At 43.0% G+C, this 27,564-nt stretch overlaps 1 protein-coding gene across 1 annotated transcript; it reads right to left on the bottom strand.

Moving 5' to 3' along the window:
- Window positions 1–11,495: 11,495 nt before the first annotated feature.
- On the bottom strand, window positions 11,496–20,289 carry SMIM23 (small integral membrane protein 23). Its single transcript, XM_047730951.1, has 4 exons — window positions 20,169–20,289; window positions 12,454–12,505; window positions 12,189–12,256; window positions 11,496–11,933 (listed from the first exon to the last, which is right to left on the bottom strand). Exons 1-4 carry the CDS (start codon window positions 20,256–20,258, stop codon window positions 11,715–11,717), a joined length of 429 nt encoding a protein of 142 aa, XP_047586907.1. The 5' UTR covers window positions 20,259–20,289; the 3' UTR covers window positions 11,496–11,714.
- Window positions 20,290–27,564: the final 7,275 nt, after the last annotated feature.

The following is a 27,564-nucleotide window of genomic DNA, read 5'->3' as shown; positions in this document are numbered from 1 at the left end:
CTACAAACAGTTCTTGAAAGCAGTTATACTAACTTACACTTCCATAGAAATATAGGAGAGTGAGAATAGATCTATATCCTAGCAACACTTGGTTTTGGTTTAAAAAATGTAGACATTCTGATTGTAGGGGATGATATCTCATTGTGGTTTTAATTAGGCATTTGTGAAAAACAAATTGACCCCTTGGGTATTGTCCTTTTGTGAGGTAATTGTTCAAGGTTTTTCTCACTTTGAAGGGTTTCTTTCTTTTTCTTTTTATTTGTAGGAGTTCTTTATATAATCAGTGTATAGCTTCCTTGTATTGCAAATGTCTTCTTGAATTCTGTTTGCCTTTTTACCCTCTTAATGGTATCTTTCCATGAAGAGCAATTCTTTTTTTTTTTAAAGATTTTATTTATTTATTTGACAGAGAGATCACAAGTAGATGGAGAGGCAGGCAGAGAGAGAGAGAGGGAAGCAGGCTCCCTGCTGAGCAGAGAGCCTGATGCGGGACTCGATCCCAGAACCCTGAGATCATGACCTGAGCCGAAGGCAGCGGCTTAACCCACTTAGCCACCCAGGCGCCCCCATGAAGAGCAATTCTTAATTCTCGATTCATGATCATAAATATACACCCCATGTTTTATTCTAGGAACTTTATTTTTTAAAAAGATTTTATTTATTTATTTGACAGACAGAGATCACAAGTTTGCAGAGAGGCAGGCAGAGAGAGAGGGAGAGAGAGGAGGAAGCAGGCTCCCCACTGAGCAGAAAGCCCGATGCGGGACTCGATCCCAGGACCCTGAGGCCCACTGAGCCACCCAGGCGCCCCCTGGGTACTTTATTATTTTACTTTTTACATTTGGGCTTATGATTCACCTGAAGTAGAATTTTAAGTATGATATGAGGTGAAAGTGAACAGCCATAAGTTTCCATAAGTTTACACAATTCATCTAATACTGTCTATCAACAAGACAATATTTTCCCCACTACACTGTAGTGGTACCTTTGCCATAAATCAGGTAACTGTATATATTTGGGTCTATCTCAACTTTGTTAGTCATGCCCTTTAAATCTTTATACATCCTTATTACATTTTTATGTCTGTATTATCAGTTACTGACAGACATGTTTCAGAACATTCCACTGTGATTATGGAATTAGTTATTTTTCCTTTTAGTTCTTACAATGTTTGAGGCTCCATTACTCAACTCATTTGAATTTAGGATTGTTATATATTTCTGTTAAGCTGGACCCCTCTATAATTCTGAATAGTTACTCTTTATGTCTACTAATACTTCTGGTCTTAATGTCTATTTCATCTGATATTAGTAGATCTATACCTCCTTTCAAAAAATATTTACTCATTTTTTAATGTTTTTATGGATATTTTTACCTATCCTTTTACTTTTAACTTTTATGGGTCCTTAGATTTATTTCTTTTATAAACAATGTGTATTTTTGGAAATCCAGGTTAATCATCATTCTGTTTTAATTGGAATATTTAGTCCATTTCTAGTTTCTGGCTCTTAAGAATAAAATTGCAGTGAATATAAAAAAAAAAATTGCAGTGAATATCTTATACAAGACTTCTTGTGAATATATGCTTTTTTCTTGGGTTAATATCCAGGAGTGAAATTGTTGGGTCAAAGAGTTGGTGTTTAATTTTATTTTTTTCTAATTAATGTGATTTTAACATTATATACAATAAAAAAAGAGATTTAAAGTGTACCATATGATGAACTTCAGCAAATGTAAACACCCATGTAGCCCACCCCAAATTAAGACACAGATTTTCTCCATCCCTCCAAAAACTTTCCTTATATACCTCCTTGAGATGCTGATCTGATTTCTATCACTACAGACTAGGTTTTTAAGGAATCAGATAATAGCTATGCCTGTGTCTTCTTATTTCATGGAAGGTAATGCTTTTGAGACTCATCGGGCTGTTGTAAGTATAAGTAGTTCATTCTTTTATTTATGAGTAGTAACCTACTGTGTGACTATAAGGACAATTTATTTATGGACATTTGAGTTACTTACAGTCGTAGTTTTTAGGCACTTTTGTTTTTTTGTGTCTTCCTTTGTTTTCTCTCTTTTAGGTAAGTACTCAGAATACAATCACTAGGACATTCTGTAGGTCTATATTTATAATAAACTGGCTTCCAAACTGGCTTGCATAATTCTGCACCCTACCAGCAATGTATGAGAGATTCAGGGCTCTGCTTTTCTCCCCTATATGTGGTATTGCCCTAGAGCCTCACTGTGGTTTTAATATGCTTATCCCTGATGAACAGTGATGTTGAACACTTTCCTCATGCTTATTAGCCGTTCATACATCTTTTTGCAAGTGTCTTTTCAAACCTATGGCACACTTTAAAAACATTGGGTGGTCTGCATTTTTTCTTATTGATTTGTAGGAGTTCTTTATATGTTCTGGATATGAGTTTTTTGTTAGATATGTGTATTGTGAATAATTTGTCCCAGCCTATGGACTGCTCTTCATTTTCTTGATGCATTTGTTAATAATAGTGAATAGTTCTTTGAAGAAAAGAACCCCCTAAGTGACCAATAATGTTATGCAGGATATGGGAAAATGCTTATTACATATTGTTGGACTGAAAGAAGAGGATATAAATTATATTTTGCATTATGACCTTAATTATTTAAAAATATGCATTAAAAAAGGTGGAGAGAAATATCCAAAACATTGCTTTGGCTAATTCTGGGTAGTGAGATTATGCTCTCCTGTAATCCTTTTTATTGTGGCAAATACACATAACATGAAATTTACCATTTTCACCATCTTGAAGTATACGATTCAGTGGCATTAAGTACATTTCTGATGCTGTACAACCATCACCACTCTCTAACTCTGGAACTTTTTCCATCACCCCAAATGGAAACCCTGGACCTAATAAGCAGTCACTCCTGACCCCTCCTCCCACAGTCCCTGACAATCACGAATCAGCTTTCTGTCTCTACATGCCTGCTATTTTAGAAATATATACATTTGCTGGTGCGCCTGGGTGGCTCAGTGGGTTAAAGCCTCTGCCTTCAGCTCAGGCCATGATCCCAGGGTCTTGGGATCGAGCCCTGCATCGGACTCTCTGCTCACCGGGGAGCCTGCTTCCCTCTCTCTCTGCCTCCTTCTCTGCCTACTTGTGATCTCTGTCTGTTAAATAAATAAATAAAATCTTAAAAAAAAAAAAGAAATATATACATTTGCTGTATTTAGAAATATATACGTTTGCTACAGAGTATGTGCTTTGATGTGAGAAATAAAGCAGAAACCGAAAACAGGGAAGAGGAACTCGGTAAGTTATACAGAATTGATGCTAAGCTCTACGCCAGAGGGAATGAAGAGTGGATTTCCCTTTGTGACAATAGCTCAACGTGCTCTGCTCTGATTGCTAGCTGCTCCCCTTGCATGATGCCTGTCCCGTGGAGCTCACCCCCTACCCTGGCAGCTGGGTTCTAATATTATGCCCAAGTTACCCACGATGCTGAGCCAAGTAGCCTCCCCGGGTGCCATTTCCTCTGTCTCCACCGCACTGGGAAAGGACGCCACGTTGGTTCGGTTCTCCAGAATCGTCCTGCTGTGCGGTAGGACTGCAGCTTCTCCTCTCAGTCATTAAGAGCTGTGGAGTAAGTGAACACCTGCGTGCAAGGAATGACTCTGCCTGGACTCCAGAGAGAACCGAATCAGATGGGTCTGTAGATGTAGCCTTAGGGCCAAAGGTAGGCTGAGAGGAAGTGCAGCGAAGGGGCTGAGTCCAGCCCTGAGAGAACGTATCTGAATGGTAGATTCATGAGGTCCCTCGTGACTTTAATGACCAGGGCGGGAGGAGAGAAGTAACAGCGAGTGACATATATATAATGTGTTACCATTTGCAGAGCACAGCGTGCGCATTACCTCATTGAATCCGGAAGGAGCATAGGGTGGGTCTTTTGCACGTGGCCCCGGAGTTGGCTTGTCTCAGTCTGCATCCTGGCTCCACCACTTAACTGGGCGACCCTGGGACATGTGTGCACCCGCTGTCCCAAGTTCTTTACAGATGCAATGAAGACACTGATGGTACACATAGATCTGTTGTGATGATTAAATAAGGTGGGGGATACTCATAAAGTGGTTAGAATCGTGCCGGGAGCATAGTAAACACTAAATAAAAGTTAGTTGTTAAGACTTTATTCTCTCTGTGGGCCCTGGAGATATATAAACATACCCCATTTTATGGGCAGCAGACTGGGGCTCAGAAGGATGGAGGGACCTGTCTGAGGTCACAAGGCAGAGGTGGGAGTGGAGGAGGGGCAGGGCTCAGACCAGGTCTGTTTGATCCCAAACCCCTGTCCCTTCAGCTCCTTTATGCCACCTCCCCTGACATGTACCTTGCCTGTGCTCATGGGCAGGAGACGTAAATTCTGCTGTAGTTCACCCAGGTACCTGGTGTCGGAAAGAGTCGCCTGTCTTGTGTAGATGAGCTACGGGCCAAATGAAACAAGTTAGCTGAGGAAGCACTTCTACCCAATGAGAGTATGATGGAAATGTAGAGAATTGTTACTCATACTTTAAGAAAGTGTTTCAATTTTTTTCTTAGCACCAGTCTCCCACATTCTGGTAATAGCACCTGATTTCCCCTGGGGAGCCACCACTCTCCCCACTCAGTCTGTGCTTAGGATTATCCCTGGCTAGAGGGAGGCGTGTGTAAGACAGGTCTGGCCGATGTGAGCCTTGTGTCACGGCGGCCACCAGATTTAGCTCTGGAACGGGTGTTTGATCCAATCTGAGAACCACCAGGTGGCAGGTCTTGGACCGTAGCTCTCAGGGAAGAGGGCTCTCCTTCCCTCGGGAGACAGAGAAGATATGATAGAGCCCAAGCTCCTGAAGCCATCTTGCCACCACAGTGGGGACAGTCTGCCTGAGAATGGGGCCAGCCCAGAGGCAAGCGGAGCTGACAGATGGCAAGTGAGACAAAGGCCAGTGTCCTCTGGATCTAACTGGGCCTGAGTCTAGACATACCTGGGTGTTTCTGTTAATGCTGCCTTTTGTAAGCACCTCACCCACTGGCTTTCTAGCACTGTGATTTATGTTACATCCTTTTAATGTTCCATCAGCCATTCAGAAGGGACAGTGGTAGCTCCCTATGACAGAGGGGGATCCGAGGCTCTGAGTGGTGGAGTGATTTCGCCAAGCACCCAGGTGAGTCAGGTCCTTTGCTGAGGGCTCAGCCGCTGTGTCCGAATAAAGTTCCTGTCTTCTTTCTTTGCCCTCCAGCAGGGATGTTCATGTCCTCTTGGATATGTCAAAACAGAAGGGATTGGGATGCCCCAGAAAGGCATCGTCTTTGGCTCCATCCCTCACCACCCTCAATTATCCTTCTGACAGCCAGATTTGAACCAAATTGGATTTAGTGCATTTCACAATTTTTTGGAACAAATTTGTGAATTAAGGGAACAAATCAAATCCACATTTTTACTTGACACCATAAAAAATATGACATGGAGACTAGAAATGGACTTTCCTGGTCTGGGAATAATTTCAGTGAAGCCCAAATCCCTACTTCTCAAGGGTATCTGTTGTTAAACAAACAAACAAACAAACAAACAAACCCTGATTCTCACAAAGACCTGCGGGAAGCCTGGCCCCAAATCTTGCCTGAGACCTGGGATCTGACTCTCGGGGTTAGACCGGGCCATACCAGCACCCATACCTGAGATGTGATTCTAGTGGGAAGGCCCCTCTCTGCCCCCACCCATGGTTCATCTCTCTACTGGTTCCCCCACAATTTCCCCTTGGCTACAGCCCAATTTGAGTTTCTACATTTTTCTATAGCAGGACTAACAGATTTTCATGCTCGTGCCAACTCAAGCTCCCTATCGCTTCTCTGAAATCTTAGGCCAATACGTAGATAGCTCATTTGGCAATTAGGTGCCTTTGGCCCTTGACCCAACAGCTTCTGCAAGAATGTAGATACTTCATTTTTCTTGTCTTTGTTTCTTGGTTTCATGGTAGAAGGACAAGCTGTATATGGGCAGGGAATATAACTTCTACTTCTCTCTATATGTACCCAACATGTAGTAGATGGTGATGAGAATTTATTGCCTTGTAAATTTAACTGGCATATGATTACTTAACAATAAAATGAGAGAAGACATTATCTTGGCTAGGCTTTGTGCAAGCGAGGCTGGGAGGCTCCTTGAACTGGTATGAGGGCTTTGATGACAGATAGCCCCCCATTTACTGATGATATGATTTGATCAATGATATGATCTCTCTATGCCTCAGTGTCCCTGTCCTTAAACTGGAACCGGCAATAGCACTCGACCAAGTCCCTAAAATAGGAACACATTCTCTAAATGTTTGTTGCCACAATTTTATTATTTTCCCCTAATAATCCTTATATTCTTAGGAAATACATACAGTTAACACAGAGGTGGCCTTTATCTTATCCAGCTTTTGTCTAGATTACCAGATTCTTATCTGTATAGCATGGATTATCTGGATGACTGTGGGTGTTTTCCCCATTATATAAATTGGAGGCACAAAAAAGAAGCTAATCCAAAGCAATAAAACAGACAAAGAAAAACATAGAATGAATCAGTGTTAGCAAAAGAGAAGAGGCTGAGGGAGCATTAGGAAGGCTGCCAGATAGATCTATTAAGTAAAAGAGGGATGGGGAGAAAACCATCAATTAAAATTAATTAAAAAATTTAATTGTTTGCGGTGCGGATCTCATGCCCCAGGTGCCTGAAACAAAGGAAGAAATGGAGATAATTGAGTGGTCAGGATATTTTTCTAACCGGCCACTTTTCCCTTAACAAGACCACGCCTGTCTCTTCCATGGAGTCCTCGACAGCATCTTGGGTCAGGACCTGAAATCATGGCTCAGGTTGCCCTGCACTGAAGAGAGACAGTGTCCTGGGGCCGGGCAGACAACCTTCTGGACCCTTCTTCATTATTCTTCTCCATCAGCAGGTCCTGCAGATGATGTTTTGAAACTGAATTCTGCTTCTCTGCACCTCTTCCCCACTCCAAGCCTCTGTTTCCACCTGGAAAACCACAGTGGCTTGCTAAGTGGTTTCCTCGTTTCTACTCATACATTTATCATTCTCCAAAATTGCCTCATCTTGACTTTTCTGCTTGTTTTTCCTATTAGCCTGTAAACTTCTCATTCACCAGTGGCTGGCACATGCATAGCCCAGTCTTTCTTTTTTTAAAATTTTGACTCCTGATTTTTAAATTCAATTTCTCTTTTCTATTTTTAAAATTTATTTATTTGAGAGAGAAAGAGAGAGAGAGAGCGAGTATGAGCCGGGGCAGGGGGTGGGGCAGAGGGAGAGGGAGAAGAAGACTCCCAGCAGAGCAGGGAGCCGGGCCTCGATCCTGGGACACCAGGGATCATGACCTGAGCTGAAGGCAGACGCTTAAACAACTTAGCCAGCCAGGCACCACTCTCTTTTCTATTTAAAGTAGTCTTCGGTGGCTGGGAAGCCTGGCCTTACAAGACTAGAATCAGGAGGAACTGGTTGTTGTTGGAAGAGGGTTGGGTTGAGGACTGGGATGGAGGGTAGGAAGATCCTGCTCTGCTGGCATTGTTACTCTTGATTGAATGGAAGGAGCTGGAAATAGTTGTCTTCTCAAGTAAAAGACATTTTCTCTCCCAGAGGGAAGTCCACTCTATAATATGAAAGTGGACCCTTTAATAGATCTACTGGGCAACATTTTTGTCTAACTCATTCAAATGTCATTAAAGTCATTAAAGGTAGTCACACTCTATTTATTTATCTGAGAGAGAGAGAGAGAGAGAGAGCAGCAGGAGGGACAGAGGGAGAAGGAGAGAGAGAATCTGGAGCAGACTCCACCCTGAGTGTGAAGCCTGATGCTGGGCTCAATCCCAAGCCCCTGAGATCATTCATGACCTAAGCCAAAATCAAGAGTGGGACGTTTAACTGCCTGAGCCACCTGGACACCCCCATAATCTTCTTCTTCTTTTTTTTTTTTTTAAGATTTTATTTATTTGTTTGACAGAGATCACAAGTTGGCAGAGAGGCAGGCATAGAGAGAGAGGAGGAAGCAAGCTCCCTGTGGAGCAGAGAGCCCGATGCGGGGCTGGATCCCAGGACCCTGGGATCATGACCTGAGCCGAAGGCAGAGGCTTTAACCCACTGAGCCACCCAGGCGCCTCCATAATCTTTTTAAGTGTGTCATTTGTCTTTTTCATAGGCAGGAACTGGGAAGGAATGACATATTCCCAGATTAGGCTGACCCACTCACCTGTGTTGACTCTGGTTGACTCTGGGGACTCTGGTGGTCAAGCCCACCCCACCTCATACTCAGCAATTATATTCTGTCTTTGAATATTTGTCTCACACCATTCTGCTTCCCTGACACTGACTCTTGGGGCTCTGCAGTACAAGGGTGGCCATTGCTCTCTCTGTCACGTTTCTGACCACCTTGGGAAGTGTGAGATCATTATACACGGTCCAGAGCCGCCCATCAACAAGGGGCCCAGGCTGTTTCTCATACGAGGCAGCTCCATTCTGGAGTACTTGATCCTCCCCCTCTGTCCTGTCACAGCTGATTGGAGCCTGGGGTTGAGGGGAGGTAGTCTCGCCAAGGTCATCCAGTCTAAAGGCTGGGTGGCACGATCTGGCTTAGGACAGGAGGCTCCAGCCAATAAGATGAGTTAATCACATCCCACCCACTCCCCTGGAGCTTGATCTGGGAAATGCAGACAGAATTATATGGTCATTGGAAGTTTGGAAGGTCATGAGACAGGGAGAGGCCTTGTGGGAGCCGGAGCAAATCAGGGTTAGGAGGACTCAAGGGCAGAAGTGCTGAGCTGAAGAAGGGCTTGATGCGGGGGGTGGGCAAGGAAGCCACTGGAAGCAGGAAGAGACGGGCAGACACACAAAGAGAAGCAGAGACCCAGGGAGTAGCCAAGTTAAGGCAAAGGTGGAGAGCTAGAGGTAATCTCCCAGATTCTCGTGCGGGGAGCTCCTGGAGCACCTTGGTGGACACCTTGGGTTCTTAACTACCTTCCTGTTCCAGTCTCCAGGATTCCAGGTTATGGTACGCTCTTGATTTCCATGAGATTCTGGCTCCTGTCTTGCACCACAATAAACCCTCATTGCGTGAGCCGCCATTGGTGGTTTGCTATTTTTACAGGCTCACATGCAACATCCCGAAAGTGACCACCATCAGTGGGCTGCAGCCCCACGCCGGCACGGGCTGTTTCTATCAGGCCCTGTGTGCAGGTGTGTGGGAGTGATGCCTGAGAGCTTTCAGGGTGGGACTCCTCTGCTCAGAGGCTCTGCTAATAACCACAGGGGTGGTTTCAATCCTCAAGGATCTAGGCTCCGTTTTCTTTTAATCACACATCCCCAAATTTCATATACATGTATGTTTTATAAAAAATATTTACAACTAGGGGCGCCTGGGTGGCTCAGTGGGTTAAGCCGCTGCCTTCGGCTCGGGTCATGATCTCAGGGTCCTGGGATCGAGCCCCGAATCGGGCTTTCTGCTCAGCAGGGAGCCTGCTTCCTCCTCTCTCTCTGCCTGCCTCTCTGCCTGCTTGTGATCTCTCTCTCTGTCAAATAAATAAATAAATAAAAATCTTTAAAAAAAATAAAAATAAAAATATTTACAACTATATCATATATATAAAAGAAAACATATATATAATAGAATATGTAAACATAAATACACACAGGTAAATATTACAGGTGCAATATAATTGCAACTTAGATGGGGGTTAGAGGCTGAAGCGTGTGTAGGCTAAACCTGTCAAAATTCTGCCCAGGAACAGTCTAAGTACCAGCAGAGCACATGTACATGATTTTGGGTATGTTACTACAGCCTTTATAGTAATAGTAAAAATAAATGCAAAGAAATATCCTTATCAGATCTTCCTGCAGAACGCTTGCTAGAAAACTGCAGTCAAGAAAAACAGATTCTGGTCCCCACCCGCTGACACATATTCAAAGTGGCAAAACTGTGACCGTAACTTGCAAAGACTCTTTTCCTTCTCAAGTGGCAACTGAATAATTCCTTCCAGCAAGCAGAATTTCTGTGCCATTCCCTGCCAGTCAGCTTTTCTATGAGATGATTTGAATTGGACCCCTTGACTTTCCAAAGATTTGAGGTGGTTCTAATGATTGGCACGTATATAATAACGCCATTAAAATAGAAAACAAAAAATCCTAGAAAGGGATGAATAGACCAAAAAAAGTAAGGCTGATTTATTTTCCACCATGGTCAACTAAACGCTGAACTTCCTGGAAGTCAAGGGAAAAAGGGGAAATCCTAGATAAGAATTATCATCATTTAATCAAAATAAGTTAATCCAAATAGAGGGTTTTCTCTTGGCACTGTTTAAAAAACTAAGTCACTCATAATTTTATCACAGCGATAATTTTGTTTGTATACACCGTATTCTTGCAAGCAAAATGATGGGTAATTTTCTTTTAGAAAGATTTGAATAGGCAAAACAATCATATAGTCTGAAAATAAAAGAGTGTGAAAAGTTTCCCTTTCATCCTGGTCATACATTTGCCCACTCTCAACTCCCCCAACTCTCATTCCCCCATTTTTGTATCCTTCTACAGTTTTCTTGCACATTCAGTAACATCATCATCATCCATCTACAACAAAATACAGGTTCTTGTCCCTGTGCTCTTCTTAAGCCTTGATTTCTCTCGTTTAACAGCCTTTCCTGTGGACTCTTCTCTATTAGGAAAGCGTCCTCATTCTCTTCCTAGCTACAGGGTATCCATTTTTTGGGTGCACCTCTACTAACTGAACCTGGGCCCTCCTGGTCCTGTGTTTTGCTATTATATATGAAGCTAGGAGAGTAACATTACATACACGTAATTTCACATGCATGTGTATATACGTGATATAAGTATATATTTTGTATATATGATGAATTAGATATGATGTTAATATATTATGTAAATATATTTATTTTATATTTTATATAAATATTATATAATTCTATTTATTAATATTAAATATTTTATATTTATATTTTATCTATTAGTTTATATACATGATAAAACATATATATTTTTTCATATGAGCTAAATCCCTGAAGCAGATTGCCAGGTGGAATGGTAAATGCATTTGTGAATTCGGTGGCTATCACCAGCTGCCCTCCACAGAGGTTTTGGCAATTTATGCTGCTAGCAACTGTGTCTGAGAGTTGAGTTGCCGCCTAACCTCTATACCCTCCAGAACCAGCGTCCCCTTGCTAAATTCCAGGGAGGGAGGAAAAGGAATGGAAGGAAGGAAGATCTGTGTATCAGGCACCTACAGTACGCTAGACACACTCTGCATATTCCTGTCTGCTCCTCACTGGAATGCTGCGAGGCAAACTGCCCTCCCTGATTTTTGCTAATGACGCAGTTTTGTGCCTGAGAGGTTAGGGAATTTGCACTATATCTCAGGTAAGTGGGTGAAGGTCCTGACTCCGAGGCTGGCTGGGTCCCAGGGAGCCAGAGTTCTGGTGGGCAGAAGGATATCTCGGCAGAGCCCTGGGGTCCTCCTGACAGTGTTCACGACCCAGCAGTGGTGTCAGTAACATTCTTAGTGACCCAACTATTTTAATTTCTTGCCTGTTATGACATTCAAGTGTCACAGCTCAGCTCTTATTAGAGGAGACCTTGGCAACCCTCCCCCCACCCACATCTCCCGCTTCCCCTTGACGTCTTCCCCGGGTTCCAGCCCAGGGCCCTCACAGGTGATTTTTGAAGTTGAAGCTGGAGCAGGGATCCTCCAGGTGCCCCTCTCCCAGAAGAGCATCTAACCACTCCTCCAGGTCCTGGACCAGCTGCTCCAGTTCTCGCACCTCTTTCTCTAGCTTCTCCAAGAAAACGTGCAAATTTTCCTTCAGCCAGGTCCTCATGACCTTTATTGGCTCTTCTGCGGATTCATTGGTCTGGTATTCAAGTCCCTGAAAGGCAGACAGCAAAGTCGCATCTTGAGCCTTTTCACTTAGGACCCCCCCCCTGCCACTGGTTTCAAAAAGTTTTCTGGGCCTTTGCATATGCTATTCCTTCTCTCTGGAGTGCCCCTCCCCACCTTCTCTGCCTGGCCAACTCCTACTTATCCTTCAAGATCCAGCTCGCCCATGACACCTCTAGGAAGCCTTCCCAGATTTCCTCAGCCAAACTTGACATCCCCTCAGCACCTTTTTTTAATATGTTACCTGGGAAGCCGCAGGATTCTGGGGATAGTTACATTCTCTGATCCTTTCTGATACCTCCCAACTTCTTCCTGAAACAGGCACAAACATCACCTCTTAACAAGGGCAAATGAGCAGTCGTTGAGATAAACATGGTTGGTCATCCCAGTGGGTGAAGAGGGGAGAAGGTAAGCTTTGGAGGCCCCGTTGGTGGGCAGCCATCTCCAGGATACCCCTCCTGACTCCGGGTGGATTCAGCTCCTCCTTTCTCAGCTTTCAGAATGCTCACCTGATATTCCTGTGCCCATGTACAGCACCAAGATCAGCAACGCCAACAGTGTCTGGTGGCAAGAAGAGGAGGAAAGGAGGTGACTCATGGGCAGGCAGGCATCCCTACTACCCTCAGAGAGCAGTGCTGTAAGATCATTTTTAGAGCTTAACTTTTTTTCCAGTTATCTACATTATGCATGCTTACTACAAAACCCCCAAACCTCGCAGAAGCAGGTAACAAGTAGCCCAGTGACATTCCGCTGGTGTTTCCCCTCCCTTCTCCCTGCTGAGAAGCCCCACTTCCGTTCTCATTCCCCGCCTCACTTTCACATTTTTGCTCTAAATCATCTTTAAATGGAATCAACTTTATTGTGGTATAATTCACAGACAATAAAACGCACACATTTTAAATGTACAGTTTGATGAGTTTTGATAGGTCTACACCTGTGGGCTACCATCCCAGTCAAGAGAAAGGACATTTCCAGCATCCCAGAAAGTTCCCTTACGCCCTTTTACAGTCCGTTCCCTCCTTACCCTCACCCACCAGAAGGATCCACTATTCTCACTATGGGTTAGTTTTGCCTGGTCTGTAACTTCCTAAATGGAACTTCATAGTCTTTTGTGGTTAGCTACTTTCGCTCAACATAATGCTTCTGAGATGTCTCCATATTTGTGTATTCAGTGTTATTGATGAGTAATATAGTGTATGAGTATGGCACAATTTATCTCTGTGCATATTGATGGACTTTTGGCTGTTTCTAGTTTTAGACGATCATGAATAAAACTGCTATGAACACCCAGATACAACAGTTTGGGAGGACATATGTTCTCATTCTGCTTGAGTTAGCCCCCAGAAATGCAAGTGCTGGGTCATATGGCAGGTGTAAGTTTAATTTGATAAGAAACCACCAAACTGGTTTCCAGGGGTTTGAACCAATTTACATATCTACCAGCAACCCAAGAATGCTGGTTGCTCCACGTCCCTGCTGCCAATCTTCTTCATTCTAGGTGTTCTGTTGGTTGTGTAGCGGTACCGCGATCTAGTTTTTCCATGCACTTCCCCAGTGGTTAATCATGTTGTCTTAGTCTGTTTATGCTGCTCTAACAAAGTACCACAGACCCAATGGCTTATAAACAACAGAAATTTATTTCTTACAGTTCAGGGGCTGGAAGTTCAGACACAGCAGGCCAGCATGGTCAGGTTCAGGAGAGGGCTCTCTTCTGGGTTCCATCCATTTCCATTGTGTCTTTACGTGGTGGAGAGCAGAGAGAGATCTTTGGGCTCTTTTTAAAAAAAAATTAATTTTTTTTTTTTTTTTATCAAGGCACTACTCCAACTACTTCCACTCTCATGAATCATCTCCCAAAGACCCCCAACTCCCAATACCATCGCTTTGGGAGTTAGGATTTCAACATATGAATTTAGGGGGGACACAAGCATTCAGTCCATAGCAGATGTTAAGCATCTTTTCATGAGCTGAGTGATCATAATTCATATATCTTTCTTTGTGGGCATGTCTATGAAAAACTGTTCATTTTTTTATTGGGCAATTTTTCTCCTTATTAGGTTTTAGTAGTTCTTTGTATATTTTGGATATACATTCTTTGTCAGATGTTTGCACTGTGACTGTTTTCTCCAGGTCTGTGGCTTGCCTCTTTATTTTCCTACCAGGGTGTTTGGAAGTGAAAATATTTTAATTTTTATGGAGTTCAGATCATCAAATATATTTCCTTTATGGTTATGCGTTTTGTGTGCAGTCTAGAAAATTTTGTCTAACTCAGGGTTGTGAAGATTTTTTCTCCCCTGTTTTCTTCCTTACATTTTATTGTTTTAATTTTCCACTTATGTAGATGGTCCATTTTGAATTAATTTTGGTATATGGCATGAAGGAGGGGATCAAGATTCTTTTCCTCATATGAATGTCTACTTCTAGAATTATTTGTTTAAAAAGCCTAATTTTTCATTGAATTGCATTGCTCTCTGTCAAAAATATGTCCACCATATTTACATGGGTCTGCTTCTGGGTTCTATTCTGTTTCAGTGATCTGTATATATCACTCTTTATGTTATTGCTAAATCTGTATTAGTCTTCTGAAGCTGCTGTAACAGAATACCATAGATTGGGTAGCTTAAACCAAGACGTTAATTCTCTCACAGTTAAGAAACCAGAAGTCCAAGATCAAGGTGTGAGGCAGGGTTGGTTTCTGGTGAAACCTCTCTCCTTGGCTTCTGGATGGCTGACTTTTCTCTGTGTCCTCACATGGCCTTTTCTCTGTGCATCCCTGGTGTATCTCTTCTTATAAGGATATCAGTGCAATTGGAGTAGAGCCCCACCCTTTATGACCTCATTTAACCTTAATTATTTCCAAATACAGTCACATTGAGGGTTGGGGCTTCCACATGTGAATTTTGGAGGTCACAATTCGAACTGTAATAGCTTCACTGGCACTCTGCTGTCCCATTCCTTTCTCTATCATATGTCAATGCCACACTAGCTAGATGGCCATACAGCTTCACGGTAACACTTGAAATCAGATAGTGTGAGTTTATTTTTTTTAGCTTTGTTCCTAACAAATTTGTTCAAATTTGTTCTGACTACCCTAGATCCTTTGCATCTCCACATATATATGTATATATCAACCTTTTCAGTTGCTACAAAAAAACCCCAAAAAACAAAAAACCAAACCTGTTGGGATTTTGATTAGTATTACATTTAAACTGTGGTTCAATTTGGTGAGAGAGAATGTCTCTAAAATATCGTACCTTGTAATCCGTGATCATGATCGATGTCTCCATTACATTGTCTTTGGTTATTTTATTTTATTTCTTTTTTTTATTAATTTCTTTTCAGCATAACAGAATTCATTGTTTATGCACCACACCCAGTACTCCATGCCATATATGCCCTCCATAATACCCACTACCTGGCTCCCCCAACCTCCCAACCCCTGCCCCTTCAAAACCCTCAGATTGTTTTTTAGAGTCTATAGTCTCTCATGGTCTTTGGTTATTTTTAGCAATGTTTCATCATTTTCAAGTGTAGAGGCCATGCTCATCTTTCTGAAGTATTTTATGGGTTTTGATGCTATTATGAATAGTATCATTTTTGAATTTTCATTTTCTAGTTGTTTGTTGCTGGACTATAGAAACACAATTGATTTTGTCTTATGACCTAATTTTTCCTTTTTTATCTGATGGAGTTTAGGATTTTGTATATAAAAAATTGTGCTGTCTGGGAAGAAGTCTTACTTCAACCTTTCTATGCTTTATTTCCTTTCCCTAGTATATTGACTAGAATTGCTAGTAAAATACCAGTAAGTGGCGAAAGCGAATGTTCTCATCTTGCGGTGTGTCTTGGGGGGACGGGGTGTGAGTGCTCAGCACGGGGTCGAGGTAACTGTAGCTTTGTCCTTGTTGTCCTTTCTCAGCTTGAAGACCTTCTGCTTCTGTTCTTACTATTCCAAGAATTTTGTTCCTACCATTCCAAGAATTTTACCAAGAATGAGCACTGAAATAGTGAAATGGGCTTCCTGTCTCCACTGAGAGGCTGAGCACTGCCCTTTTTCGGCTGAGCCTGCACTCAGTTGCGTGGATTGACTTGAATACCTGACCAACCCAGGCTCCTTCAGGAAGCTTTGTTCATGATGCATTCACCTTTTTCTGTATGGCTGGGCTCATTTGCTACTGTTCGTGGAGATTGTTCTTTTCAACTACATTCATGGAGATACTAGATATTTTTCTGTATGTGGAGTTTTAGAGTCAAGGTTATGTTGCCCTTCGAAAATTGAGTCAGGGTGCATTTCCTCTGCCTCTATTTTATGAAGGAATTTGTGTGAGATTAGTATTCTTTCTTTCTCTGTCACATGATTGATAGAATTTATGGGTGAAATCTTTTGGGCTTGTAGTCATCTGGACTTTCTATTTCTTCTTGAGTCACTTGTGTAAATTGTGTTGTCCAAGAAGTTTCATTTCACCTAAGTTAGCAAGGGCATTGGTGTCCAGTCATTCCTTGTATTATCTTCATATCCTTTTAATGTCTATGGGAGGTATTGTGATCGTTCCTTTTTATCCTTGATATTGGTAATCTGTGTTCTCTTTTTTTAAAAAGTTAGACTGAAAAATTTACCAATTTTTCCATTGAATTCATTCAATTCATTCAATTTCATCAAATTCATTCAATTTCCACTGAAAATTTACCAATGAATTTTTTTTAAAGATTTTATTTATTTATTTGACAGAGATCGCAAGTAGGCAGAGAGGCAGGCAGAGAGAGAGGAAGCAGGCTCCCAGCTGAGCAGAGAGCCTGATGTGGGGCTCGATCCCAGGACCCTGGGATCATGACCTGAGCCGAAGGCAGAGGCTTTAACCCACTGAGCCACCCAGGTGCCCCACCAATGAATCTTTTCAAAGAAAAGGTTCATGAATTTTATTTATTATTTTCATTTTCTATTTCATTAATTCTGATTTTATCTTTATTGTTTCTTCTTTCTATCATTGAATTTAATTCTCCTTTATTTCCTCCTTAATTTGGAAACTTTGGCCAATGCTGCAGCTGCTCTTTTTTTTTTTTTAGATTTTTTTTTAAATTCTTTTTTTTGACAGAGGGAGAACATGAGCTGAGGGAGAGGGAGAAGCAGACTTGCCGCTGAGCAGGGAGCCGGATGTGGGGCTCAATCCCCAGGCTCCTGGGATCATGACCTGAGCCAAAGATGAACGCTTAACCACCTGAGCCACCCAGGCACTCCTGGCCATTGCTTCTAAAGGTTTCCTTTTTTCCCCAAATATATGTATGTATATAGGTGTGTGCACAGGTGTGTGCACATGTCTGTATATGTGTGCTCTCAAACAGATGCCCGAGTGTTAAGGAGTTCCTCTGTTCTGGCTGGGCGGGCATTCCAGCCACCTCCAGTGCTGCTGGATTTCCAGGATCTCTGCTCTGCTCTCAACCGCAGAGCCACCACTCTGGTGAGAGTGGCTAATCCAGCCCTTTGCGTGCACATCCCAGCCATCTGGGAAGGAGTCCTGGGGAGCCCCTTGGGTGCGCGGCTCTCTCCAGCACCTCGTCCTACAGAGTCCAGTGCCTTAGCTGCCCCCTCCACTTTGCAGCCTAGCAGGACTGCGGTGCCCTGCGTGGCCTCTACCTCTTAGTGCAGCAGCCACTGGGGAAGAGTGGAGGCTAGCATGAGTCTTCCTCTCCTCCAGGATGGCACTCTTGTGCTGCCTGGTGGCCCTCACCTGAGTGGCTGCCTCATCTATGTCATTAATTTTGTGGTTGCTCCAATAGGACGGCTAGCCTGGCCCCAGTTCCTGCGAAGTCCCATCACAGCGTTTTGAGGCAGGATGGAGGGAAGGAGTTGCCTGGAGACAACATTGCTCACTGGTGCCTGGGTCAGTCCAAGATCATTTAGGAGATTTGGGTGGATGTTCCAGGATTAAGAGAGGGCAAAGGAGTCTCTTAGAGAGGTGGGAGAAGAGAGAAGGACAGTCTGAGTCTGGGAGGGGCCTGGCCCCCACACTCGGCGGTGTGTCTGGGCAGGTCTTAGCACAACAAATTCAGAGAAGCCAATTTTCAACAGACAGTGTGAGTAGGGAGAGTGACAGTGTCAGGGGCGAGCGAAAGTGGACAAAGGATTAAGGCACACACAGTATTGACTGACGCTGAATTTTCCCCATCTCACTAGATGCTGTTTGAGTCAGATTTAATTTGACTTGAAATTACACATTTCTTACTTACCTAGGTTTGTGAAGCAGGATTTAGAGCTGCTAACCCCACAAAGAAGATACAAGATTTGCCTAATTTGCTTCTCCCCCAGATGGTTTTCTATATGGATACTAGCAGCTATAATATTATATATTATAATATATCATTAACTTTAAAAATAAAAATAAATTCCAAAGCAGCAGTCTGGTGGAGTCTAACAGATACACGGATGAATGAATGAAGCCGGGCATAAAGGCACATGCTGATTCCGTTCACGTGAAATTCAAGAAAGTACAAAACTCATCTATGATGACTGAGCTCAGGAATCAAGGTTATGTGGGGGAGAAGAGCTGGGAGGGGCCTAAAGGAGGCTTCTGGGGCACTGGGAATATTCCAAAGCTTGACATGGGTGGTGGTGGGGGGGGGGACGGTGACTGCCAAGGTGTGTATACCCGGTGTAAAGATCCTTGTACACTTAAGTTTAGGGCACTTTTTTTTTCTTAACAATATTCCCGGGGAATCTTTTCACATAAGACTCACAGAACTGTTTTGTTCTTTATAACGGCTGTTAAGTGTTCCATGGTGAATGCTATTTCTTTAACAACCCCTCTGTCCGTGTCCTTTACAGGATAATGTCTTCCCTAGCAAACTTGCTGCTGGGTTTGTGTTTTATACTGTGTGTGGGGGTGGCAAAGGGGGAAATAGGGGCAGAATTAGGTTTTTAGTTCTTCTCCTTTTGCTGTCCTGGGGCCTGAGCCAAATAATTTTCTTTTCTCTGAGCCTCAATTGCTTCATCTGTAAAATGGATTTTGAAATATGCTGAAAGGTCTTTCAAAAAGAAAAGCGGGGAATCTGTATTCGATTGATCTGGGAAATGCTGTGGTTAACAAAGTGAGGTGAAACCCTTGCTACAGAACTTCTCAGAGCCTTCATTATGTGAATGAGCAGTGTAAATCTCTAAGCGGGGTGTGTGTGTGTGTGTGTGTGTGTGTGTGTGTGTGTGTGTACAAGAGTATCGGCATTTCTTGAACCACAGAACTTTTTTGGGGATTTTTCTCAAAAGAGCCTTCCTGGGGTTTGGTATTTATGGAACTCCTTTTTTGGGAAAAGGTGCAGCCCTTTTGGGGAACCCCACAAGGCCCCCATCTTGCTGTGAGGTCCAGCACAAAGGAGGAATTGGGGCATGTATATCAAATGAACAAGTGAACAAATCTTTTGGAAACGTATAGAGATCAGTCATCCATCGCTCTGCTTAAAACCCCTCAATGGCCCCTTACTAATCTCAGAATAAAGTCCTATCTCTTTCCATGGTGTGCAAGGTCTAGGTGACCTTCCCAGCCTTCTTTACATGCCTCCCTTCCTTCTGCACCTGGGAGGCAGTGGAGTGCAGAGTAAGCTTGTTAGGGATTCTGGAATCAGAGGCACCTGATTTCAAATTCTGGTAGGTCCTGGCTATGTGGACTTTTTGTTTTTCTGAGCTTTGGTTTATCCATCTGTGAACGAGGTTGTTAATAGCGCTTCCTAGGTATGTTGTGTCGTGAAAGAGAGAGGGGATGGAAGCACTGGGCTGTGCATTGTAAGTGATGACATTTCCCATTCTGACAAAATTCTGCGTGCGGTTTGAATCTGAGCCCTAAGACAGATACTCCAGGGGCTCTACAATTCAGCTGTATCCTATTTATTTCAGTTTATTCGTTCATTCATTCATTCAGCCACTATTATGCACCAAGCACCATCATAGGCACTAGGGCCGTAGTAGGAAATTAAACAAACAATCCAGATCCCCCTCACCCACCCCCAAGCCCGGCCCCAGCATGCATTCTACTGGGATTGCTGGGATGGAATAAGAGAGTCAGTCAGCAATGGTTTTGGGGAAGAAGCCCCGAAGCATTCATGCTGTGTCCCACCAGCTCGGGCTCCAGGCAGAGTCGGACTAAAGGCCTCTTGTGACTTTGAGGGCCTCACAGTCTGTCTGCAGTGGCAGAGGGAGCCCCGATGAGAGGACAGCAGCATACATCGGGTCTGGCCTTACCTGTTTCTTGTCCTCACAGCGACTACCCCTTCTCCTTTCAAACAGCTCAGCTGCCACTTGCCTCCTGCTGCCCACCTGTTGGATCACCATGGCCTCAGATCAGGCTGTCTGGGTGGAACAAGGTAACCCCACCTGGCAGGCAGACGGGTACATTCCTCCTTCCTGGGCTCTGGTCACCAGGCATACCTCAAACACTGAGTTCTGATGTCATAGAAGGTGGGAGACAGCAAGGCCCCCACCTTGTCATCACCCTGATTTTTATTCCAGTCCCTCACAGTTTTTGTTGTTGTTGTTTGTTTGTTTCATATAAATGTAAAAAAACAAAGGCCCGAAGAAAAGTGCATCAAAATATATCTCAGGATGATGATTTTTCTGCTCTTTTGTACTTCTATATCTTCAAATATTTAGCAAAATGAAAGGTTTTAAAATACCAAGCAGGGTGCCTGGGTGGCTCAGTCATTAAGTGTCTGCCTTCAGCTCAGGTCCCGATCCCAGGGTCCTGGGATCGAGCCCCACGTCGGGCTCCCTGCTTAGCGGGAAGCCTGCTTCTCCCTCTCCAGCTTCCTCTGCTTGTGTTCCCTCTCTTGCTGTCTCTCTCTGTGTCAAATAAATAAATAAATAAATAAATAAATAAATAAATAAAATAAAATCTTAAAAAATATATATATAAAACAGTAACATTTTTAGTTGAAATTTTTATTGAGGTGGTTGTAAATACACATGCGGTAGTGAGAAATAATCCAGGAGATCCAGTGTACCTTAGTCCTACTTTTCCCCAGCGGTAACATCTTGTGTCCCCTGTGATATAGTATTACAACCAGGATTTGCCACTGGTGCAATCTATCAGTCTTGTTCTGATCGCTCCTGTTTCCCTTGTCCTCATTCGTGGATGTGTATTTAATTCTAAGTACTTGTTACTTGTGTAGGTTTGTGCATCCGTCGCTATAGTCAAGATACAGAAGAACTCCCAAGCCAGAGGGTTTTTGTGTTGCCCTTGGATACCCAATGCCCTGCCCTCCCTCTGTCCCCTCTTCTCTACTGTCCCTAACTCCTGGCAAAGGGTAAATCTGTTCTCCATTTCTAAAATTTGATCTTTTCACAAATGTTATACAAATAGTACACAGACTTTGGATATTGTTTTGTTTTGTTTTTCACTTAGCGTAATTCTGCAGAGATTCATCCAGATTGTTGAGTGTATGGGTAGAGTTTGTCTCTCTTTATTGCCACATTGTAACCCATGGCATGTATGTACACAGTTTGTTTAACAATTTCCCGGCTGAAGGTCCTCTGGGCTATTTCTGGTTATTGGCTTTTATGAATAAAACTGATACAGATATTCTTGTATAGTTTTTGTGTGAACCTAAGTTTTCATTTCTCTGGGATGTCCAAGATGGAAATTGCTGAGTTTTATGGTAGTTGCATAATAGTTTTGTTAAGAAACTGTCAAACCATTTTCTTGAATGGCTATACCATTTCACGTTCCCATCAGCAAAGTATGAGCAATACAGTTTCTCCTCCTCCTTGCCAGCACTTGGAGTTTTCATTACTTTTTATTTTAGACATTTTGGTAGGCATATGGTGATATCTCATTGTGGTTTTATTTTGCATTTTCCTGATAGCTAATGATGTCGAACTTTTCTCATGAGCTTACTTGCCATCTCTATCTCCTTTTCAGTGAAATTTCCTCCCATGTCTTCTGCCCATTTTCTTTTCTTTTCTTTTCCTTTTTAAAAGATTTATTTAAGAGAGAGAGAGAGAGCATGTGCGTGGGGGAAGGGGTAGAGAGAGAGAATATCCAAGTAGACTCCCGCTGAGCCTGGAGCCTGATGTGGGGCTTGATTCCATGACCCTGAGATCATGACCAGAGCTAAAACCAAGAATTGGATGCTCAACCGACTGAGCCACCCAGGAGCCCCTCCTGTCCATTTTCTAACTGAATTGGTTTTTTTTATAATTCAGTTTTTGAGAGTTCTTTGTATGTGCCAGATACTAGTCCTTTTTGAATGTTTGGTTTGCAAATATTTTCTCCTGGTCTGTAGTTTTCCCTTTCATCCTCTTCACACGGACTTTTGCAGAGACTAAGTTTTTAACTCTAATGAGGTCCAACTTATCAATTTTTCTTTTATGAATCATGTTTTTTTGTGTGTGTGTTAAGGCTAAGAACTCTTTGTCTAACCCTAGAAACAGAAGATTTTCTCCTATTTTAAAAATATTTATAGTTTTATGTCTTACAGCCCAGTCTAAAAATGGAGTTAATTTTTATCTAAGATGTGAGGTTGGGATCAAGGTTTTTTTTACTGTTGTTGTTTTTGCCTATGGATGTCTAATTGCTCTGGCACCGTTTGTTGAAAATGTTATCCCTCTTCTTTTGAATTGGTTTTACACTTTTTTAAAAAACCAATTGCACATATTTGTTTGGGTCTATTTCTGGGTTCTCTGTTCTGTTTCATTGATTTGTGTATCTAGCCTGCACCAATACCACACTGTATTCGTTACCGTCACTACACAGCAAGACTAAATATTGAGTAGAGAGATTTCTCCCACTTTGTTCTTCTTTGTCAAGGTTGTCTCAGCACTTCTAGAGCCTATGTTTTTCTATATAAACTTTAGAACAAGTTTGTCTAGACCTACACAAAAAAAAGCTTTCCGGATTTTTAAAAAAAGATTTTATTTATTTATGGGAGAGAGATAGAGAGAGAAAGCATGAGTGGGAGGAGGGACAGAGGGAGAGGGAGAAGCAGCTTTCCCACTGAGCAGGGCTTCATCCCAGGACCCTGAAATCATGACCAGAGCTGAAGGCACATGCTTAACCAACTGAGCCACCCAGGCGCCCAGTTGGCTGGCATTTTGATAGCAATTGCATTAAACCTATAGATCACTTTGGGGAGAAGTAACAGCTTCACTATGTTGTGCTTCCCAATCTGCGAACACAGAATGCCTCTCCATTTACTTAGGTTTTCTTTGATCAGCATTTTGTAGTTTTCAGCATACAGATCCTACATGTTTTGTTGAATGTATATTAAATATTATATTTGGGGGAGCACCTGGGTGGCCCAGTCCTTTAAGCAGCTGACTCTTGGTTTCAGCTCAGGTCTGATCTTGGGGTTCTGAGATTGAACCCCATATCAGGCTCCATGCTCAGCATGGAGTCTGCTTCAGATTCTCTTTCCCTCTGTCCCTCCCACTTGTGCTCTCTCTAAAATAAATAAATAAATAAATCTTTAAAAACAAACAAACAAATAAATAAATATTTCATTTTTTGGACTTCTCTCATATTTTATTCATTTTAAATTTAAATTTTTTTTACCATCAATCATTTTTTAAAGAAGTTTTTATTTAAATTCTAATTAATATACTGTGTAATATTAGTTTCAGGTGTGCTATACAGTGATTCAACACTTCCACACAAAGTCCCTATCTACAAAACAAATTTTATGTGTTAAGAAATCATTAATTTTCAAAATTTTTAGGAGCTAACTTTCGCAGAGTTACCCATACACAGCTTCTGATTAACACTTAGATAACTTTCATCCATCGAGCATCTCCTATATGTTAGTCATTTCGCTAGCTGATTTTATGACATCTTCTCTAGGCTATAATTCTGCAGATACTTGGGGATTAAATCTGTTTTACTGGCCATTGTGTCTCTGACTCCCATTATGCAGCTTGTTATACACTAAATGTTCAGGAAAAATATTTGTTGAATGGATGAATAATGAGAAACTTCAAACTGTGGGCTCTGAGAGGTCATGAACTGCGTCTGGTGAATACATTTTTGTATTCATAGTACTTGGCTCAGTAAATATTTGTTGAATGAGTAAAGCAGGTGGTATGATTTTAATTTTACCAGTGAAGAAGCTGAACCCCAGGGAGGCCAAGGAAGGATATTAGCCACAGTGGCTGTCATGTACTGAGCACTGACTCCGTGCCAGACAGACCCCATGCTAAGTGCTTTCCATACATTATCTCATTTAGTCCTCGCAAATGCCCAGCAAGCTCAGTGTTGTCAGTCTCTCTGTGGGGAACGTTACTCTCTTTATTCAAGATCACACACCTTACCTGGAGGCTGAGTGCAGGTCTATTTAATTCTAAAGTCTTTTAGCTGACCAAAAGGAGTTAATGTAATTTCAGCCAAAAGCAAAGAAAGTTGCCTTTCTCATTATCCTTTGTGGCTTATTGTGGATAAGTAGATGTGGGATTCCCATTAAATTTTTTGAAATATCAAAAGTAGCTTTATTTTCTCTGTCGAACTCGATGGCTACCTTAGCTTAGCACCTAGAGATCTCATATAATCTCCTCCTTCTCCCATCTCTCACATACTCTTCTTCTTCTTATCATCCACAGCTAAGACATTTCAAGAAATGAAAGGCACTGTGCTTCACATATTTTGGCTCACTCTATTATCATTACAACACTAGGTAGTAAATAATATCATTATCCCCATTTTACAGATGAGGAGACTGAGGCTCTGGATAAGTTACTTTCTCAAAGTTACAGAGCTAGAGAGAGCCAGGGCTGAGATCTGAACCCTGTGGGTCTGATTCAACCCACCAGCCTCTTGATTGCTGTGAAACATTGCTTCTTCCTTGGGAAAACTCAAGACCAGAAAAAGAAAGACAACTGCCCAATTCAGTTAGAGCTAAGGGAGCAGATATCAACTCTCTTGCTTCTACCCAGGTTCTCTTTAAAAGGTCATTTGCACCCTCTCTGTGGTCTTGCACGTGCAATAGCAACTGTTAGTTTCTTGGTCTTTACCTCACAGAAATGTTTCAGATGTCAAATGCAGGTACTCCAAGACTGGGCATTAAACTAATTACAACACATGGAAAGTAAGGAATTACAGTTATGGAAAGAGAAGGTGACTAGAAACATTTTCTGGGAATTTTCTGGGAAATTCAGTGAATTCTTCTAGGAAACTGCTCTGAAGAACAGTGATGAGTGGGGAAGCTTCTGGGACTCATTGGTAGGGCCATTTCCTGGGGATTTGGCCTTAGGGCAGTCAAGAGGGGGAGAGAACAGCCCTGCCTGGCCCTTGGAGCACATGCCCAGGAGCTGGCCTGGGTTGGGGTCTGGGAAGGGTCCATGCTGGGCCCTGTGCCTCCCAGCCTACCCAGGCCTCCCATTTCCCAGTATAGGAAGAAAGCTAGGACGATAAAGGAAGAGGGGTGCTGTGGACAAAGGATATTAGGCTTCCTGAGTGAATGTGGGAATTAATGGGGGAGGGAGGGAATGAACAGAAAATGTGTGAATGAATAGAGTTCCAGGCAATTAACTAATTGAAAGATCACATCCTGTCAAAGGAGAGATCTGCCCTGTACCCAACAAGCATAGGCCAAGCAGTACTGTGTGCTTAAGGTCTGGTCATTCAGACACATCTGGGTTCAAATCCTGATGTCACTGTAACATGTCCTTAGGGGAAGTGACATCCTGTCTCTGAGTCTCAGACATCTGGAAACTGCCGCCAGTGCTAACGTGTGTCTTGTGGGGTCATTGGGAGGGTCAAGTGGGACCCACTGATGGGACAGTGTCAGGTTCACAGAAGGAACTTTGCCTCCTGCTTCTCTCCCTCCCTCTCTCCTTTCCCATTTCCTCTCCTTCTCTTCCTCACTTCTCCAAAGATTTATTGACTGGCTGCTCCTGCGGCAACTCAATGCAGACATCTCTCCCAATAATTTAAGAATGCAAAAACTTTCTAGGAAAAGTTTACTCAGAAAACGGAAGCAAATGGTATTATAGGCAAGCCTGGAGAGGAGTGGGTGGGGACTAATGGCGGGGGAGGTGGCGGGTGTGGAGGAAGGGGATGGAATGGCTTCATAAAGGGGCAGGCATTTTTGGCTAGCTGGAGGGGAAAAGAAAGGCTATCTGGGGAGACTGAGCATCATGGGCAAAGACCTCCCGACCTGGGCCTTCCACAGGAGCCCAGTCCTACTCTGGGTCTGGCGTCTACCTTAGGCTGATGGAAGAAAGATTTGTATTTGTAATAAGAATTGCAAACTCAGGTGCACAGAAGTACTGAACCATTAATAAAAGAAGGGGGGTGGATTGGGTGTACAACAAAAAGGCCTGATGAGGATGGGCAGATTTTAACATGCGTGTCTAGAAGGGCTATCCACCCATTGCCATGAGTATGTGGGGTCCAGTGTCACAAGACCTGATTGTTTATAAGAGAAGTCAGAAATTCAGGCTTTTATGTGAAGTCTCTTGACTTATAAATGTTGGCCACAAATTCAACTTTGGGAAAAAATACAACACTTGAGTGAAATGCAGGCCCTCGGTTTGTGAACTCTGATTTATTATGTGTCAGCTGTGTGACAGACACCGTGCTGGGCCCAAATCTGGCTTCTCCCTAATCCTCACAACAGCCCGGCACATGGAGTTTCTTACCTATGATGGCGAGCAACAGAGGTCCCAATTGCTAACTACAATCAGAAAAGGAAATTTTGGAGGAATGTCCAAAGGGAAGTTCTGGGCTTGAGGAAGACGCTGGAGATCCAGGGAGAGGAACGGCTGTTGGAACCACAGACCAGAGTGGATCAGAGAAACAGTTTGAGTCCAGGACTGTAGACGGGGCAAAGGCAGACCCTCAGCAGTTGGATCCCAATGCCATGAAAGAATTCTATATCTTTTTGGTGTCTGAATCAGTTACCTATGGCTTCTGTAATTAATTACAACAAACTGAGTGACTTAAAACAAGAGAAATACATGTTCTGAGCATCCGAGAGACCAAAAGTCTCCTGTCTGCATAACAGCTGAGATCCGGGCTGCAGCCAGGCCTCACTCCCTCCAGAGGCTCTCGGGGAGAATCTGTTCCTAGCCTCTTCCAGCTTCCAGTGGCTGCCAGCACTCCTTGGCTTGTGGCCACGTCACTCCAATCCCTGCCTCTGTGGTCATGTTGTTTTCTCCTTTGATAATAGGAAATGTGTGTGTGCCATTTTCCTCCTATAAGGAGCCATAGATTACATGGGGCCCATATGGATAAACAAGAGTAATCTCCTTATTTCCAAATGCAGAATTTAATGACATGGGCAAAGTCCTTTTCTACAATATAACACAGCATTCACAGGTCCCAGGGAGGCATGGATATTCTGGGGGTACTTTATCCTACCATGGTGACTTTGGGACATTCCCATGAGATTCCACGCTCTGAACAGAGGCAATCTGTAAGCTGGGTTCCTGGCTGCTAGGAGGGGGAGAGGTGGTTAGGGCTTCTGTTTCTTTTGCCGTGAGAGGCAGGGCTGAGCCACCCCTCCAAGACTCACATGATAGGCAACTCCTTCCAGGGAAGGAGGGATTTGGGATGCAGATTGAGCGACTAACACCATGGGGACATAGATCATACCCCTGTCGTCCTCCATGGCATCCCTAGAACTGACCATAACAGCTGGAGTTTCATAGG

This window comes from Lutra lutra, chromosome 5 (assembly GCF_902655055.1).
Source record: "Lutra lutra chromosome 5, mLutLut1.2, whole genome shotgun sequence".
Lineage (NCBI taxonomy): Eukaryota > Metazoa > Chordata > Mammalia > Carnivora > Mustelidae > Lutra > Lutra lutra.
This window is presented reverse-complemented; position numbering and strand designations above follow the sequence as displayed.